Genomic DNA, 19,624 nt, shown 5'->3' with positions numbered 1-19,624 from the left:
TGAATCTCCTCTGCACCCTCTCCAATGCAATCACATTCCTCCTATAGTGAGGTGACCAGAACTGCACAAAATATTCCAGCTGTGGCCTAACTAGCGTTTTGTACAGCTCCATCATAACCTCCCTGCTCTTATATGCTATGCCTCGGCTAGTGAAGGCAAGTATCCCATATGCATTTTTAATCACCTTATCTACCTGTCTTGCTGTCTTCAGGGACCTATGTACATGCACACCAAGGTCCCTCTGATCCTCTGTCCTTCCTAGGGTCCTACCATTCATTGTGTATTCCCTTGCCTTGTTAGTCCTCCCAAAATGCATCAGCTCACACTTTTCAGGGTTAAATTCCATTTGCCACTGTTCTGCCCATCTAACCATCCCGTCTATCGTCCTGTAGCCTGAGGCTACCCTCCTCACTATTTACCACTCCACCAATTTTCGTGTCATCTGCAAACTTACTGATCATACCTCCTACATTCATATCTAAATCATTAATGTACACTACAAACAGCAAAGGACCCAGCACCGATCCCTGCGGTACACCACTAGACATAGGCTTCCAGTCACAAAAACAACCTTCGACCATCACCCTCTGTCACTAAGCCAATTTTGGATCCAATGTGCCAAATTGCCCTGGATCCCATGGGCTCTTACCTTCTTGACTAGTCTCCCATGCAGGACTTTGTCAAAAGCCTTACTGAAGTCCATGTAGACTACATTAACTGCACTACCCTTATCCATACAGCTAGTCACCCCCTTGAAAAATTCAATCAAGTTGGTTAGACATGATCTCCCCCTGACAAAGCCATGCTGACTATCCTTGATTAATCCTTGCCTCTCCAAGTGGAGACTAATTCTGTCCCTCAGCATTTTTTCCAATAATTTCCCTACCACTGATATTAGGCTCACTGGCCTGCAATTCCCTGGTTTATCCCTACTACCCTTCTTGAATAATGGTACTACATTAGCTGTCCTCCATTCCTCTGGCACCTCCCCTGTGGCCAGAGAGGTTCTGAAAATTTGTGTCAGAGCCCCTGCAATCTCCTCCCTTGCCTCACACAGCAGCCTGGGATACATCCCGTCAGGGCCTGGGGATTTATCCACTTTTAAGCCCACTAAAACATCCTCCCTCTCAATACTAATTTGTTCAAGTATACCACAAGTGGTGGGGACTGTACCATGTTAAATCTATGTTTTTTGTCACTGATGTTTATTTACAGACACTTCATTCATGTACAAATCCTTATATTATTTTAAAAAAAATTTGATAGACACTTCAGAAATATTTCCGAGGCTGCTATGCAGTAACACAAGAAAAGGCACTATGAAAGTTACAGTGTAATGTAAATAAAAAAACTTTAGACTATCTATCCTCTCCCAGCCAGAAGGATGCAACAGTATGGTTTCTGCTCTGTTGTCAATGCTAATGCACAGTTGATAAACAGCTACTTCATTGGCATTTGGTTGAGACAGCATAATCAATGCACGTAGTTAGAATATCAGAAGGATTGAGATCTCAAACTAGAGGTCAGCATGTTAACTGTGGGTAGTACAATCCAGCCTGTGCTCAAGTTCTCTAGCTGGAGGATTAAAATTGCTACTGGAGATCTTTTAAACACATTTAATACTTAACTTTCTCCAGCAAGTACTCCAAAGAGCACAAGCCAGAAGACTCAAGTTTTCTTTCTTTGTGACCTACTTAAATGCACTGCTGAAAAGTCAAATGACATTTGTCATTTTAAACCCAGTTTTGTTTCTAAAAAGCATGCAATGTCTGACTATAGGGCTCAGAAATTAGACATCAAGATTTATTTTAAAATAAATGCAATAAATTCCAATGTACCTCCATAACGAAGCGTTTGTCATGACTGCCACCAGTTTCAGATATCAATTCATATTTCAAACCCCTCCTCTTTTCATTCAGCTCCATAACTGGGTTTTTGCCACTGGCAGTCAGGATAGGACCCTGTGTTCTCATCTATACACAAACAAAATATATAAGCAAAATATTTTATGTACTACATACAACATGGTTTTGTACGAAAGGCTGATATTTAAAGATATTTAGTAGATGAGAATCATATGTATAACTTAAGTGTAGCCATAAGTGTAGCCATTGACCAAATAATATTACCCATAATTACTCCTGGGTATCTAGAAAACTTGTTCAAAATGTAGCTGCACAGTCAAAAGCAGTTTTGACAACAAACAGCCACAGACTGCAAGTGAAGGTCAAATCATTAAATTGCTAAGAAAAACATATTATAATGCTGTTAGAACTTAAAATTCGCTTAACAAAACTAATTGCAACAATATTTAAAGAATAATTAGTATAAATTCCAATAAATGAGATCATGGAAGTTAAGGTGTTTATCTGGTAGATTAAAGTGAGATAGTCTGGATACATCAAGACTAGTGAAACAGCGCTGAAATGATCTGGGCCCTTGGTGTAGAGAAAGGCCTTGTACTGCTTGAGGCATGAAACGAAAGAGATATGGTAAATTCCAATGGGGTGAAAAGCTATAAACAAGATAACATGACAGCAGAACAGGGTTAATGGAAATGTACTGGAAAAGGAGTGGCCAGGTTACTAGCCTTAACCTGAGTGACAATTGTATTTTGACCATTAGAACCAATTAAAAAGGTGATTTTGTTAAAGACCATATATGGACACTGGCCAAACCAACTTTTGTTAAAAGGGTTAAAACCTTGATACCCAAAGAACAGTTTCACACATACGTAAAGCGAGGACAAAGGAACAGACTTAAGACGACATCATCTGTGTCCGAGAGGTTCCAGAGACCGAGAGCTGCGAGCTACTCGTTAAAGCTATCGCCTAATATTAAGTATATTACGCTGTATGCTTAATAAATCTTGATCGATTGCTCAAACATACTGGCTGCTGCCTATTGGTGTCTTGTCCAAGAACTCAGAGATCGTAAAGATCTTGCAGTTTGATTTAAACAGTAGTATGTCTTAAAATAAATCAGCTGAAGAATTCATGATTTACATAGGATTTTTTTCTCTATTTCTATTCATCTGTTTAAACTGAAAATACCAAAGACAATACCTAGCAAAACTAGCTGGGTGGACCTACTGACCACAACTGCGTAAGATGATAGGGTGCACCAGCAATCATTTTTATCTCAACTGTGGGTGTTAATTTGGTCCTTGTACTTGGTCCGGCTTAGGTGACTTCCCAAAGTAATGTTTTCCAGACTCACTTGGAAACATACATGCAAGTTAACAGGATTGGACAGAACAAAGGGCTGTTTATCGGCCAAAAATGTGTTTAAAACTTAAAAAAAAAAAAAATATATACACAAAATGGTGCAATACTTTGCACACTGTACTCTATTGAACCATATCTCACCAATTGCTTTTCCAACAGATCCTGTCTCAGAATATAGTGAGTTTGGTACAACCCCATAACGTAAAGACTTGCATATTATGTAGCACCCTATCACATCTCTCAGAACCATCTCAAGGGGCTTCACAAACAACAAATTACTTTATTAAGTTGCTGTTATGCAGTTAGCATGTAAATAAAAAGCCTTTCAAATGTCCATTTTATCAAACAGCCCCAAAGCTACAGTTTAAAATGACAAGATAGAAACTATCACATAGAAGACTCACAATATGCAACTAAGTGAATCCCCCAGTTTCTTTGGAACTGTAAAACAGAGGTTTTCAGTCAGGGGGAAAACTCAGAGACCAGTATTTCCTTTCATATCCATGCCATCACTTTTGGAAAAAAAAGAGTCCCACTGAGACAAAAGATACATCACTACAAACCTGTAAGTAGATTTTACCATTTTTTTCTGAAAATCCAGATTCATACAAAACCTGATTGAAAGCAGCCAAATATTATGTTGGATTAATCCTACCATTGAGTAATAAAAGACGATTTGAACCATTTAACATCTCCCAGTTTAAGAGCAGCAACAAATGTACCATCACAGAAATTGTTAACATTTAAATGAATCATCTGCAATATTGATTTTGCCCTTCCAGGCTGGGAAAACACAACTTTAAACGCAAAAGACTAATGGCAGAAAGGTATTTGTCAACTCTGAACAAGTAACAATATTGAAGAGAGCTGATAAACCACACTGATGAAGAAATACGCTGCAAACTCCAGCTAGGGCTCAAAATCATTATACCCAAGTCAGCATAGACCTGTGGCCTTTGTAACTCTTCAGCAGTTGAAAATAGAAATCAAATCAATTGGAGGCAGAGCCGAGGTAAAAGTATTCAGTGCCAGTTTGTCACTTATAAAAGATAGGATTTACTAGCAATATAAACACTGGATGGCTCCCTGCCTGAACTTATAGCTAATCAAATTGACTATTGCCAGTCCTTTTGAGCTATCAGTATAGATCTTTATCTTTTGGAATTCTCTTCCCCAGAGAGCTGTGGAAGCTGGGTCACTGAATATATTTAAGGTGGAGATAGACAGGTTTTTGAACGATAAGGGAGTCAAGGGTTATGGGGAGCGGGCAGGGAAGTGGAGTTGAGGCCAAGATCAGATCAGCCATGATCTTATTGAATGGTGAAGCAGGTTCGAGGAGGCCAAATGACCTACTCCTGCGTCTTATGTTCTTATGTAAGAAAGTTTAGAAATAAAAGAAGAATCTCGACATTAGCACATTGTGCATGGCCAGCTCTTCCTCTTCAACCCAGTAACTTCCTTATATGAATACTCCAGGATCAAAATTCATCTTGGACAGTGGCGTAAAACGGGCGGTATCCCATCGGCTGCCTGTTATACACCCCACCCAATACTCCGTTCCAGTGACTTCAATGGAACTGAACATTGGGCCGGGTGAATTAACAGGTGGCCCATGCGCCATCATGGATGATTGCCCTCAACCTGGCTCGTTGCCAGCCAGCAGCTGCCTGCTCACCCACTTGGGGGCCTTGCAGAAGTAAAGACTTAAGCTGATTTGCCTGTTTAAATTTGGAGGGTTCAATGGTTTGAATGGCTGTTATCTCTGCTTCTATTATTGAATTTAGGATTTATCCACCAATTGAAGCAGTACTACAAAAACATATATATTTTTAAAAATTCATTCACAGGACGTGGGCGTCGCTGGCAAGGCCAGCATTTATTGCCCTCGAGAAGGTGGTGGTGAGCCACCTTGAACTGCTGCAGTCCCTGTGATGAAGGTATTTCGAAACAGTGCCAAGTAAGATGTTCCAGGATTTTGGCCCAGCGACGATGAAGGAACGGCAATATTTCCAAGCCAGGATGGTGTGCGACTTGGGAGGGGAACTTGGGAGATGGTGGTTTTCCCATGCGCCTGCTGCCCTTGTCCTTATAGCTGGTAGAGGTCGCGGGTTTGGGAGGTGCTGTTGAAGAAGCATTGGCGAGTTTCTGCAGTGCATCTTGTAGATGGTACACGCTGCAGACACAGTGCAGCGGTGGTGGAGGGAGTGAATGTTTAAGCTGGTGGATGGGGCGCCAATCAAGCGGGCTGCTTTGTCCTGGACGGTAGACATTTCCACCATAGGACAAAGACATTTCAAACCACAACACCTCCCAAATTCAAACTGCTACTCCAGCCACAATGTGATACAAGTGGTGACTAGGAGACAAAGGTAAATAGCTCAACAAGAGATTAATAGTGCAGTGTTATGGACAGAAGGCAAGTGTGCTGGGCCTATTTTATTTTGACTTCTCCCCTGCCAAGTGTCTGACCATCACCGCCCACTCAATCAAAACTCTACCCGTATAAATAAGAAGTTACCAGCTATTTTATAGGCAACATAAACTACAATCACTGGCATTTGAAACACTGATTTTAACCATGCAGCTCAAATGAAGTGTTGTGCAGTGGAGCAGCTAACCAGCAAGACCCTCCATAGTCAGACAGGGACACTCAGGACTAGGGATGGGAAGAACATCAAGATATGGAGTGTGCACGTACAGGGTGCCTCAGTCCTGTTTCCCTATTGTTTGGTACAAGTCAATGTTCATGAAAGGCCAATCCTATTGAAATCAATTGAAGAGCAGTCAAAAGACAAAAGCTGGACGGAGTGCCACGTGTTCCACCAATGTGTTTCTCAGTACAAATGGGACAGTTTTATCAACAGGAATCAAGAGTTTTCCAATGTGGCTTTGCTACATAAAAGGAGGTACAATAATAAGTGAGCAATGTAATAATATAGCTGACTATTAGTTCAATTTTCTGAAATTTTAATCTGTGAGAAGTATGAAGGTGGAAAGGATTAGCTAGCTGCTAGAATACATTTATGCTAATTAACAATTCATGTAGAAAATCTGAGATCTAGCTCTGCACATTGATTATCTAAACAAACATTTTAAAATAAGCCACAGTCAGTATTTTCTTCTGAACTGTAATTATGCTCCTCCAGTTGAGATTTGGTAGGAAATATTTTTCACTTGGCATCCAATGTCAACTTCAAGCACTCCGAAGATTAGCTACATCACAGGCCAGATGCAATGAGATATGGACCTTCCCACATATTATACGGACAACCTGCCTAACATTTAGAGCCATGACCAACAGCTTCTACTTCATCCAGTGTAAAATTTTAATTTTTAATTTCCTACATTCATCAACTCTAAACAGGATTATCAGGGACTTGGTGCACAGTGGTAAATGGTCTTGAGTCAGAAGATTGTGGGTTCAAGTTCCACTCCGTAAACTTGAGCACAAAACTCTAGGCTGACACTCCAGTGCAATGCAGAGGGAGTGCTGCACTGTCGGAGGTGAGGCTTTCAGATGAGACATTAAACTGAGGCCTTGTCTGCTCTCTCAGGTGGATGTAAAAAATCCCAGGACACTATTTCGAAGAAGAGCAGGGGAGTTCTCCCCAGTGCCCAGACCAATATTTAGCTCTCAATCAACATCACTAAAAAGAGATGGTCTGGTCATCATCACATCGCTGCTTGTGGGAGCTTGCTGTACACAAATTGGCTGCCGTATTTCCTACATTACAACAATGACTACACTTCAAAAGTACTTCATTGGCTGTAAAGCACTTTGGGATGTTCGGAGGTTGTGAAAGGCACAATATAAATGCAAGTCTTTTTATCTTTTCTAAAGACCTGGGACTGAATCCAGATTCGAAAGTTCGTATTCTCATGTGGCTGCCAACCACAAAAGCCTTATGCAAAACAAATTTGGGTAAACTCAACCCAATCCTACTAGTCCACAAAATAAAATTTCTCAACTGGGCATAAGGCTGGTTGGTGTGAGAATTTCACAGTATAATGGAAATGCCTCAGGCTGGATGAAGGCATATTGCTTGGCTTGTGCAAAAGCACATTTAACTTGCATATTAACAAAAAAAAAAATTAAAATTCATACTAATTTGGTCAAATTCAAGATTTGTGTGTGTGGCGAGGAGGATGCTAGTGTTGAGAGCTAGTTCACAATACACAGGCATGTTATTCATCATCCTTAAAGTCTCTAGAAACAATCACAATTTATGGTTGCACAAGAAGAAAAGGTATCAAGCCCAACTTGCTCACGCCATTATCCGCACCCTAACTATGATCAGATCAGACAATGTGGCATCTTTTCTCCCAAATCCCTATCCACGATTCTTGGCTGAATCAGGAGTTGATCTCATTTGTTTCTGAATGTTTTTGCTGAGCCAGAATTTATGCACCAGGTGGCAATCAAATTTTGTCACGTCAGGTGCTCAGAGAATAAAAACACTCCAGTAACTCGACCACACAACTTTAACTGAAATATACTGCTAGGTTAACCAGCAATTTTTAAATAGTATAGGCACAATTACTAATTGTAATCATATTTTTCTCTGAACACTTCAATTTAAAACACTGATGGAACTTGAAAGCTGATCAGCCTACCTTATTGCCCAAAGGTAATCCATTTGTTATGATTAACAAGCTTTTGGGAAAATTGTTACAATAGCACTTATAAAACACATACACTTTCAAATATTCGTCTCTGTTCCTACCCGATTGTCTACCTGCATAAATTCTGGAAGAGCAAAGTAACCAACTATCTCCAACATGATTACTTTCAAAAGAAACCCTAAGTGTTAACAAAAGGAAAGTAACTTCATTTGGTTAAAATCTGATGCATAATGATAACGAATACAGAATTTAAGCAAAATAAACAGATTCTTTCTACCAATTTATTAATAAACAGGTATTTGAAATCTGGTACCTCTAGAGTATTGGTGCTGGCAGCAGTAGCACAACCAACTGTGTCATTGCTAGAGTTTGTAGAAACAGTTTCATTCTTATCATCGCCTGAGGACTTTTCCTCCATTTCCTGAGATTCCAAACCCATCTTCAAATCCATACCAGTTGGGTAGCCCATAGCCTGCAATACCTGTAACAACAGTGACAATAAAAAAAAAGTGATTTCTGAAGCTTCAAGCGTTTCTCTGTCCCAATGGAAAAACTCCAGTAATCCCATTAAGTTATCAGGACATTCGCTGCATTTTGTGTATAAACTTAAAACTATTTTTATTATTTGCTTGTTCTTGGAATTTGGCAGACACTGGCAAGACATTTAATCCCTAGCTGCCCACGTAGTAGGACTGGAGTCGCATGTAGGTCAGCCACGGTAAGGGTCGCAGGCTCCCTTCTTTAAAAGGACATGAGTGAACTAGTTGGGTTTTTACAATTCAGCAGTGTTCATGGCCATTTTTTGGTGCTAGCGAACAATTACCAGATTTTTCAAATTCAATTTTGCAACTTGCCACGGCCTCTGGCTTGCTAGTCTAGTACCATAACAATTAATGCTACTGTACTGTAAAAGTAGCATTAAGAGTACATTAGTCATAAAGATCAGCTGTTGAAATTTGGGCCATCCGTCTGGACCAATCTCAGCTACCAAAATATCAAATGATCCACATCCAAAATTAATACTACAGTGCACATTACTACAACAGAAACCTGAAACACAAAGCAACTTGTTACAAAACATGATGCTTGAAATCAGGACTGCCACAGTCCACTGTATCCAATTGGAGAACTTTTGTAAACATTACAGATGCTGCAACTCAAACATAATTTTTCAAAGAATTACACCAAAGATGTGCAGGTTAGGTTGATTGGGTATGATAAAATATTGACCCTTAGTGTTAGGGGGATTAAATACGTGGGGTTACGGGGATAGGGTGGGATGTGTGTTGGTGTAGGGGTTACGGGGATGGGATATGTGTCGGTGCAGGCTCGATGGGCCGAAATGGCCTCTATCTGCACTGTGAGGTTTCTGTGATTCTGTGATTGTAAATCTGTATTTCCCACTGAAATGGGGCAGTGGATTGGGACTGTGTTAAAAATTAACAAAACAGATAACTGGGTAATTCTTTTGCCTGGATCTGTAATTGTATATTAAATGAACAGAAAGTAGCTTGATGTATTAGAATTCTATGCTTGAATTGGGTATATGAGCATATTCAAGGCGGAGATCGTTAGATTTTGGGACTCTCGGGGAATCAAGGGATATGGAGATCTGGCGGGAAAGTGGAGTTGAGGTCGAAGATCAGCCATGATCTTATTGAATGGCAGAGCAGGCTCGAGGGGCCGTATGGCCTACTCCTGCTCCCATTTCTTATGTTCTTATATATTGAGTTGATGGCTAAATATTGGTTAGCAAAGTCCTTCAGCAAATCTATTAAATCAAACGCATACCTGCTGCCAGACACATTTTAACAGACTTTCTGCCTTGACAGTTCATACATCTTCATGGGTTCATTTCAAGAATATTAAAAGACTTGGGAACAGGTTGCTAGTTCACCTCCTTGACTTTTAAATCATTGAGGTGTTACAGCATTTCAGAGAGATACATAGCATGTTGAGCATGTTCGTCCTTGAAAGAAACCTAGGTCACACTACATTTGTCTAGAAACTGAAGAATCTTTAAAGACCTTAAAAGGTTAGTATTCAAAATCATAAAAGACAGCATTGTATTGTACATTTATTCAGCAATAGCACACAGGAACTTTACAGTCGATTATGGTATTGAATTTTAATTTACTAGTTTTGAAAAGACAGATGTAACACTTAAAAATGTCACATTTGGAGTACTGCGTCAGTATTGTGGAATGTGGGTTTGTAACGAATAGTCCCCACAAAGAGTTCTTGATCTCAGCTATGCCACCATGGGGACCTCAGCAAAAGGTCAAGCACTTCCCCATTGAAAGAATGGAAAAATTAAAAGGTGTCCAATCATTCAGCTACTTCAGTTTCAGAGTAGCATTTGTGGAAACTTGAAAACAGGTCATCTGCTGTTGCCTGACCATGAATAAAGCTCAGAGGCCAAGACCTTCAAAAGAAATTGCAGTGCATTTTTACCAGCTAGGGATTATATCACTCATATTAGGCATTTTGCACTAAAACAGATTTGAGAGAGTACCACAAATCCTTTTTACCCAGTTAGAACAAACACAAAGCACTATACATGCAAGACTTTATCGCATTGTTTGTTTTAGAATGTAAACGATGATGATGCTCTTCATTCCAAGCAAGGACTGTGGCTTATTGCTGGTTCTTAATAATGTGCCAGGCTCCAGCAAACAGGAACAGCAGACAAACTTCCTTGCAACTAAAGTAGATGTAAAACTTCTGCAAAAATAGCGCAATTTGGAATATTGGTTCACAACTAATACTGAGAACTGTAGACTTCCTCCCACAATCATCCAAGTCAAGTATATAATACATAAACTCTAAATGTATCAGTCTTCGCTGGATGTATATTCAAACTACCCTGCATCCGTTTAATGTAGCAGAATTCCTATTTATCAATTGGCCCAGCATTAATTCTTTTGCTAGTGTTATACCAATATTAAGATTAAGTTAATGCCTGACTTCTAACTTTCTGGTTCAGCTGTGTTATTTTGCTGCCTTTTTCTCATTCCTCTCTTTTTTAGTATTTTGATCTCCAAAGCATGCCCTGCTGACACAATAATTGGTCAATAGGAGATGGCATGACGTGACCTCCATATTCTACAAGGAAAGACCGAGGCCGCGATTTTACTAACCTCGGCAGGCGATGTCGGCGGCGGGTCCCGAACCCGCTGCTAGATCCAGCCTGGACTGTAAAATGAATTTCCCTTGATGGGGCTTGTTAAGCCCGCCCAGCAAGTTTCCCGGCCAATTAGAGGAAGCGGGTCTGGTGACATCATTTGATCAGGTGGATTCCTTAAAGGGACCATGGCCAACTTTAATTTGACATTTGTGCCGTCAGTGTTCTACAGCATTGAGGTGCTGCAAACACTGACAATGACTGCATAAAAGGCACAGGGTTGTACCCAGGCTCTCCCGTGACTCCCTCCATATGCTTATGGAGGGAGTCACAGCATGCAGGGAGGTCCTCTTCCCTTCCCATGGATGGAAGAGACCTCCCCAGGAGATCAACACAGCCTGGTTGCACATTGCACAGGAGGGCACAAGCAGGGATGTGGTCAGGAGGACCTGGGTGCAGTGCCACAAACGTTTCGATGATCTCAGATCATCGCGAAACGTTTGTACAAAGCCACACTCAACCTCATCCTGCTGTGCCTCTCATCACATACCCAGCGCTCTACCTTCCCTACCCAACTCCTGCACAGCCTTCTCACACCAACTTAGCTTGCACCTCCACCCATCTCTATCTCTATTATTACATCCCCATCTCACTCGTCACCCCTCACATTCACCCTCATCCTAATGCAATCATACCAACTAACACACAAGGATAGGCACTTGGGTGTTTTATGCAATGTTCATGTAGTTTCTGTGAAAGTGGTGTCAAACGTTGAAAAGTTTATTTTCAACACTTTGCGTTCTTGGACATATTTCTGTGCAACTTTGGAAGTGGCTTAGTGAATTGCAGTGAATGGGGAGACATAACGGTACCCCCTGCAATGGTGAGGAGTGTGAAAGGAATGGCTTGGACATTGTAGGGATGCTTTATGGTGTTGGTGTGGTGTGGCAGCCAGGGTGTACAGCATCAAGTGAAGTAAATCTGGCCCTGGTGAGGCCACCCCTGGCCTCCCAGGCAGCAATGTAGTCAGGTGTTGATGCCCTATGTCCTGTGCAGCATCAGGTGATTACAGAGAAGGTTGGTGGTGGTGCTGTTGGTGTGCTTGGTGCTGCTGGTGCTGGGGCTGATCGTGGCGAGATTCGGAGGGCCAAGGTGAGAGAGTATAAAGTACACCCATGCTGATGGAAGAGATGGCAGGTGAAATAGAGATGATAGAAGCGATGTCAAATGGTGAGAGAGGTACTGAGGTCAGACTAGATGGAGACTTGTGTAAAGGCTTGCAGCATGGTGAATCTGTTGTGGAAATGCAGTGAGGAAGAGCTTATAGCTGAGGGAAGATATCTCCAAGGTGGGAGCTTTTACTGTACATTTGAAGCCGTCAACTCAACAGCTGATTCAATGGCCACTGACCTCCTGCCTCAGCTTGACGGCCAGCATGGATGTACCCCGTGGGCGAGCACATAAAATCAAAAGGTGAGCTCAACTGCATTCTTAATGATCTCTAAACAAGGTCATAATTACCCGAATTGAGTCCCTCGCTGCTGCGCGTCAGGTGTGCTCAGCGATGACAGACCCAACATTGGGGAGAGGCGCATGGCGACGGGTTCACAGCAGGGTCCCGACTCGCTGGGGGGAAAAAAAAAACCACTTTCCCACCCGACCTGCCACCGATTGCGCCCGCTGACCACCCCCCCTGGAAAATCTCGGCCTGAGATTCAAAAGGAAAGCCTGCTGTGTAGGGAATCTGTGGGTGCCCATGACCTACCAATCTGTAGCCTAGTGAGTTTTCACATCAATAAGCTGCTCTACCTTCATATCACAACATTATCTGAAGTATAATTTTCACCATTCTTTGATAGCACATAAAAGGAAAACTACCTGGAGATACTGCCCCTTCAAGGAATTTGTACCCTGTATCTCATTCTGCTGTATATAAAAACTAATCCTGGGCCATGCCCATAGCTATTTGCACAAAGGCGGCAGCTTTGAGGCCAGTGAACAGGAAAAATTGCTGAAATAAAACAAAAAAGTAGCATAACTCTAAGTCACACCAAATCAGGAAGATAAAACTGGTACGCTAGGATGGAGCTTAGCTGTGATCCTTCTCATTCTATGAGAAGGTAGGTCCTTATTTACAGCAATATGAAGTACTGTTCAACTTCCATATTGAATAGGAACATTCCAAAGTAGTACATAAATTGACAGTGGAAATCTGAGGACTGCATCTCCAGTGTAACTTGCAGCAAGCACTTGTCTTCCTAGGCTGTCAAGTCCAAGATTAATGTTCAGTAATAGCATGCGTGACTGCTCTAGCTTGTCTTGCAGGCAGCCTTGGGTGAACCCTTAATATTTGGGTCTGAGAGTTGCTCGCTATACAAGAAAGCAAACTGACAAGGATAGATAAAAACATTGTATTTTATTTATGTTAAAATCTATACAAATCTGCTTCGCGATGGAAGAAACCCAAGGTTGGAGATAAAACTTGAGCAGTGAGATAGTTTTGAATGAAAGAAACTCAACCTTACTGGAACCCACAGATTCGTTGAACAACGGGGAACATGTCTGAACTAGCTTATCTGTATGGGAATAGTTTTGTGGACTGGTGAGCTACATGACCCTGAATGACCTCCCTACATCTGTAATTGGCTTCTTCGTCTTTGTGAACATTTCTTGCTTAGGCTCAGTTCTCAGACTTGGGATTTGTGGAGGGCTTCTTTTGCATTTGAACGGAGGTGTTTGTGCAGAGATTCAAGTTGCAACATTCTTGCATCCAGGATCCCCCTCCAGTGGATTAATTTGTTGCATCAAATGCTAGTTCTTAGTTTGGAGCAGATGTCATATCTCCAAGTGGTGTGAACACAAAGTGAGGGGTCTGGAGCAAGTGAAACAAATTTTTAAACTAGAAACTAGTGTCAGCAGATGGCTGAAGCAGGGTTAAGCAGAGGCAGTTTGATTGTGACAGCAGTCTCCTTCTCTAGTTGGCAATGGCTTATAACAAATAGAAACAGTCTAAACATGGACTGCAAGTAAAGACAGACTAAAAGGAATTCATTATGCAGCATACAATACCCTTCATTTTAGTAGTAGGATTTGTATGCAGGGAATCTAAATAATACTTCTTCACAAATAACATAAATCGCTCAAAACAAATTAAATGCAAGTAAACTGAATTGTAGTTTTCACTGGACATTTCCTATTCATACTATGTGTTATCTGGTATGGTTACTCATCCCATGAGCATTTTCCCCAAACCAGCCCCATCAAAATTTACTCTAACAAGTAGAAAACAATGTCATGTCACTGTGTCTTACCTTAACTGCTACATTAAGTTTGGCTGTTTTTTTAGATGGTCCCGAGGCTTCGTAGGTTTTCCCATCAACATCCACAGACATAGTGAAGACAGGTGCATGCACAGGACCAGACTGTGAAAGAAGCTTGTACTGCAGGCCAGGTTTAATTTGATTCAGTCTCATCAGAGCATTCATAGGCTGGTTAACATCTATTGCTTTGCTTTCCATTACTAGAAAAATATATGTAAAAAAGAAAAATGTCAAAACTCCTGAAAGTTTTCTTTGTCAGAATACATAATTTTACTTTGAAAATAATCACACTTTTTCCAAAAATCATTTTAACAAGTGGAAGATTTAAGATGTACAAAACAGTTTTGATTTAACCATTTTGCTCCTTATAGGGCACACAATGTGTCCTCAGGAGTCTGACTGATCTTTGCTGTGTATCCACTGGATATTCTTTCAGTGAAATGCTTAACTGGCAAAATTCATGGCAGTTGAAGTACAGTCTTACCTGCCTACAGCGCACTGCAGACACACAAATCAATTGCAAAGTGATCTATGTACAGGGAAATTCTCACCAGTGCTGTTAGCAGGCTTACTTCCATCACCCTGTCCTTGCTAACAACCAATGAATCCAAGTTCCATTGAATTGAATTCATCCCCACTGCCAAATCCATCCATAACCTTGCTCCAACCAACCACCATCTCATGCATCCTTCAATCCTGACACGGAGTAATTCATTGTTCTCCACTCCTTCTCCCTCTGCTCCACCATTACTGGTACGCCCCTTGCAACGTTTTCCCTAGATCCCTCGAACGTCATCTCCTACCCAATCTTTCAAAACCCCTTTCTTCCATCGTGTCTTTGGCACCCCCACCCCCAAATTTTTCTATTTTCCCTTTTGGTTAGTAGCCATCATATTTCCTCTGCCTTTAGTTCCCTGTCTACCACCACCCTCAACTACATGACCACCACTTAGCTGTCTGACATCAAGTCATGGATGAGCCAGAATGTAGTCCAATTTATCAGCAAAACTGAAACATCCGATTCCCACCACAAACTCTACGAATAGCTCCTGATGTTGTCCACCACCCTGGCTGCTCATTAAGGAATAACCTTACTGTGCACAACTTGGGTGCCCTACTTAACCCAGAAGCTGTACTTCAAACTACATATCTTAAACATCAGAAATCTACTTCCACATCAGTCCATACCTCACTCCCACCCCCACCGCCTTGTCATCCCAGGCTCAAAACTTTTTCATGTTCTCCTCCATTCTGTCCCATTCTCCTGTTACGCTTCTCAATCAACCTCCATTAACTCCCACCCCTCAACATATTGAATTTGGAATCCTCGTCTACAAAGTCTTGCTCCCTCTCTACTTTTGCAAACTCCTTCAGCCTTGCGTAATGACACGTGCCTTCTGATCTGACTCTGGTCTCCTTTGGATCTTCCCTCTTTTTCTACTGCCAGGGACTTCAGTTGTTTTGGCCCCCACACGCACCTTCTTTTGCCATGTTAAAAGGTGCTACATAGATGCAAGATGTTGTTGGAATGTGCATTGCGATGTCTGTACATGAGATAAAAACCTCATTTTTATTTTGCAAGTATCAATACCAATACGCCATAGGGAAAAACCCACACTGTGCCGATATGCTTTAGTTTTGTCCAATACTCTTAATTAGTCACCTCAAATAGCTTCCATCACTGCCAGCTAGTGTGACAAACCGGCAACAGCCAATATTTTACTGTAACTCAAATATATACCTCTCTATACATAACCCAAGTTTAGAAATGGAAACTCAGAGGCCATTTTGCTGATGTAGAAACATAGAAGAAAGGAGGAGTAGGCCATTCGGCCCTTGGAGCCTGCCCCGCCTTTCAATGAGATCATGGCTGATCATCCAAATTCAGTACCCTGTCCCTGCCTTCTCCCCAGATCCCTTGATCCCGTTAGCCTTAAGAAATATATCCAACTCTTTCTTGAATATATTTAATGAACTGGCCTCCACCGCCCTCTGTGGCAGAGAATTCCACAGGTTCACCACTCTCTGGGTGAAGAAATTCCTCCTCATTTCAGTCCTAAATGGCTTACCCCTTATCCTTAGACTATGACCCCTGGTTCTGGACTCCCCGGCCATCAGAAACATCCTTCCTGCATCTAGTCTGTCCAGGCCTGACAGAATTTTATAAGTTTCGATGAGATCCCCTCTCAATCTTCTAAACTCCAGTGAGTATAAGCCCAATCGACACAATCTCTCCTCATACGTCATTCCTGCCATCCCAGGTATCAGCCTGGTGAATCTTCGCTGCACTCCTTCCATGGCAAGAACGTCCTTCCTCAGGTAAGGCGACCAAAACTGCACACAATACTCAAGGTGCGGTCTCACCAAGGCCCTGTACAACTGCAGCAAGACATCCTTGTTCCAGTACTCGAACCCTCTTGCGACGAAGGCCAACATACCATTTGCCGCCTTAACCGCCTGCTGCACCTGCATGCTTACCTTCAGCGACTGGTGCACAAGGACACCCAGGTCTCGTTGCACTTCCCCTTCTCCCAATCTATTGCCATTCAAATAATAATCTGCCTTCCTGTTTTTGCCACCAAAGTGGATAACCTCACATTTATCCACATTATAGTGCATTTGCCATGTTTCTGTCCAATCACCCAATCTGTCCAAATCGTACTGGAGCTTCACGACATCCTCCTCACAGCTTACCCTCCCACCCAGCTTTGTGTCGTCTGCAAATTTGGAGATAGTACATCCAATTCCCTCGTCCAGATCATTAATATATATTGTGAACAGCTGGGGTCCCAAGACCGATCCTTGCGGTACCCCACTAGTCACTGCCTGCCACTCGGAAAACGACCCGTTTATTCCAACTCTTTGCTTTCTGTCCGCCAACCAGTTCTCTATCCAAGTCAATACCTTGCCCCCAATCCCATGTGCCTTAATTTTGCACGCTAATCTCTTGTGTGGGACCTTATCGAAAGCCTTCTGAAAGTCCAAATACACCACATCCACTGGTTCTCCCTTATCTATTTTACCAGTTACATCCTCAAAAAATTCCAGTAGATTAGTCAAGCATGATTTACCTTTTGTAAAGCCATGCTGACTTTGTCCGATCCTGTCACTGCTTACCAAGTGCTCTGCTATTACATCTTTTATAATAGATTCTAGCATTTTCCCCACTACCGATGTCAGGCTTACCGGTCTATAATTCCCCGCTTTTTCTCGACCACCTTTTTTGAATACATTAGCTACCCTCCAATCCATGGGTACTGTTCCAGAGTCTATCGAGTTCTGGAAGATGACCAGCAATGCATCTACTATTTCTAGGGCCACTTCCTTAAGTACCCTGGGATGTAGATTATCAGGCCCTGGGGATTTATCGGCCTTTAGTCCCATCAATTTTCCTAACACCATTTCCCTACAAATACTGATTTCTTTCAGTTCCACCCTTTCATCAGGCCCTATGTTCCCCGGCATCTCTGGGAGGTTATTTGTGTCCTCCTTTGTGAAGACAGAACCAAAGTATGAATTTAGTTGGTCTGCCATTTCTTTGTTTCCCATTATAAATTCCCCTGATTCTGACTGCAAGGGACCTACGCTTGACTTCGCCAATCTTTTTCTCTTCACATATCTATAAAAGCTTTTAGTCAGTTTTTATGTTCCCTGCAAGCTTACTCTCATATTCTATTTTCCCTTTCTTAATTAATCCCTTTGTCCTCCTTTGTTGAATCCTAAACTGCTCCCAATCCTCAGGATTATTGCTTTTTCTGGCCAATTTATATGTCGTCTCCTTGGATCTTATGCTATCCCTAATTTCCCTTGTTAGCCATGGTTGAGTCACCTTTTTTGTTTTATTTTTATGCCAAACTGGGATGAACAATTTCTGTAGCTCATCCATTCGGTCTTTGAATGTTTGCCATTGCCTATCCACCGTCAACCCTTTGAGTGCCATTCCTCAATCAATCCTGCCCAACTCGCTCCTCAGACCATCGTAGTTTCCTTTATTTAAATTGAGGACCCTAGTCTCTGAGTCAAACACTTCATTCTCCATCTTAATGAAGAATTCGGTCATATTATGATCGCTCAGACCCAAGGGGCCTCGTACAAGATTGCTAATTAATCCTTTCTCGTTACATAATACCCAGTCTAAGATGGCCTGATCTCTGGTTGGTTCCTCGACATATTGGTCCAGGAAACCATCCCGTAAACACTCCAGGAATTCCTCCTCCACAGTATTGTTACTAATTTGGTTGGCCCAATCTATATGTAGATTAAAGTCACCCATGATGACTGCTGTGCCCTTATTGCACACTTCTTTAATTTCCCTTTTAATGCCATCCCCAACCTCCGCCTTACTGTTGGGAGGTCTATATACCACTCCCACTAATGTTTTTTTCCCCTTAGTATTTCTCAATTCTACCCATACAGATTCCACATCATCAGAGCCAATATCCTTCATTACAATTGTATTAATCCCTTCTTTAACCAGTAATGCTACCCCACCTCCCTTTCCTTTTTGCCTATCTTTCCTGAATATCAAATACCCCTGGATGTTGAGTTCCCAGTCTTGGCCATCCTTGAGCCACGTTTCCATAATCCCAACCAAATCATATTTGTTTACCTCTATTTGCGCAGCCAATTCGTCCACCTTATTACAAATGCTCCTCGCATTAAGACACAAAGCCTTCAGGCTTGTTTTTTTAACACTCTTAGACCTATTAGAATTATTATTTACTGTGGCCACGTTTGATTTAAACCGTTGATTTCTCGGACTGCCACTTCTGTTTTTCTCCTTCCTATCTTTTGCTTTTATCCCTGTTTCCCTTTCCTCTGTCTCCCTGCTCAGGTTCCCAACCCCCTGCCATTTTAGTTAAACCCCCCCGAACAGTGCTAGCAAACCTCCCCGCAAGGATATTTGTCCCGCTCTGGTTCAGGTGCAACCCGTCCGACTTGTACAAGTCCCACCTTCCCCAGAAGCAAGCCCAGTGATCCAGGAAACTAAAGCCTTCCCTCCTGCACCAACTCTTTAGCCACGCATTCATCTGCTCTATCCTCCTATTCCTATACTCACTAGCACGTGGCACCGGGAGTAATCCAGAGATTACAACCTTTGAGGTCCTGCTCTTTAATCTGCTACCTAGCTCCCTAAATTCTTGCTGCAGGACCTCATCCCTCTTCCTACCCATGTCATTGGTCCCAATGTGAACCACAACCTCTGACTGTTCACCCTCCCCCTTCAGAATGCCCTGCAGCCGTTCAGTGACATCCTTGACCCTGGCACCAGGGAGGCAACAAACCATCCTGGAGTCACGTCTACGGCCACAAACGCCTATCCGTACCCC

General features: G+C 42.1%; 1 protein-coding gene across 6 annotated transcripts in view; it reads right to left on the bottom strand.

Moving 5' to 3' along the window:
• strbp (spermatid perinuclear RNA binding protein) overlaps nt 1-19,624 on the bottom strand; it is a 178,107-nt gene that overhangs the window by 42,866 nt on the left and 115,617 nt on the right. For all 6 annotated transcript variants that reach the window (XM_085965686.1, XM_085965693.1, XM_085965692.1 and 3 more), the window contains 3 exons: nt 14,286-14,494; nt 8,164-8,331; nt 1,839-1,973 (listed from right to left, as the gene is read on the bottom strand). In XM_085965686.1, coding sequence (XP_085821812.1) covers nt 1,839-1,973; nt 8,164-8,331; nt 14,286-14,494 — 512 coding nt within the window. The remainder of the gene's footprint in view (nt 1-1,838; nt 1,974-8,163; nt 8,332-14,285; nt 14,495-19,624) is intronic.

This window comes from Somniosus microcephalus, chromosome 23, assembly GCF_052327205.1.
Source record: "Somniosus microcephalus isolate GS21.2 chromosome 23, FLI_Smic_1.0, whole genome shotgun sequence".
Classification (NCBI taxonomy): domain Eukaryota; kingdom Metazoa; phylum Chordata; class Chondrichthyes; order Squaliformes; family Somniosidae; genus Somniosus; species Somniosus microcephalus.
This window is presented reverse-complemented; position numbering and strand designations above follow the sequence as displayed.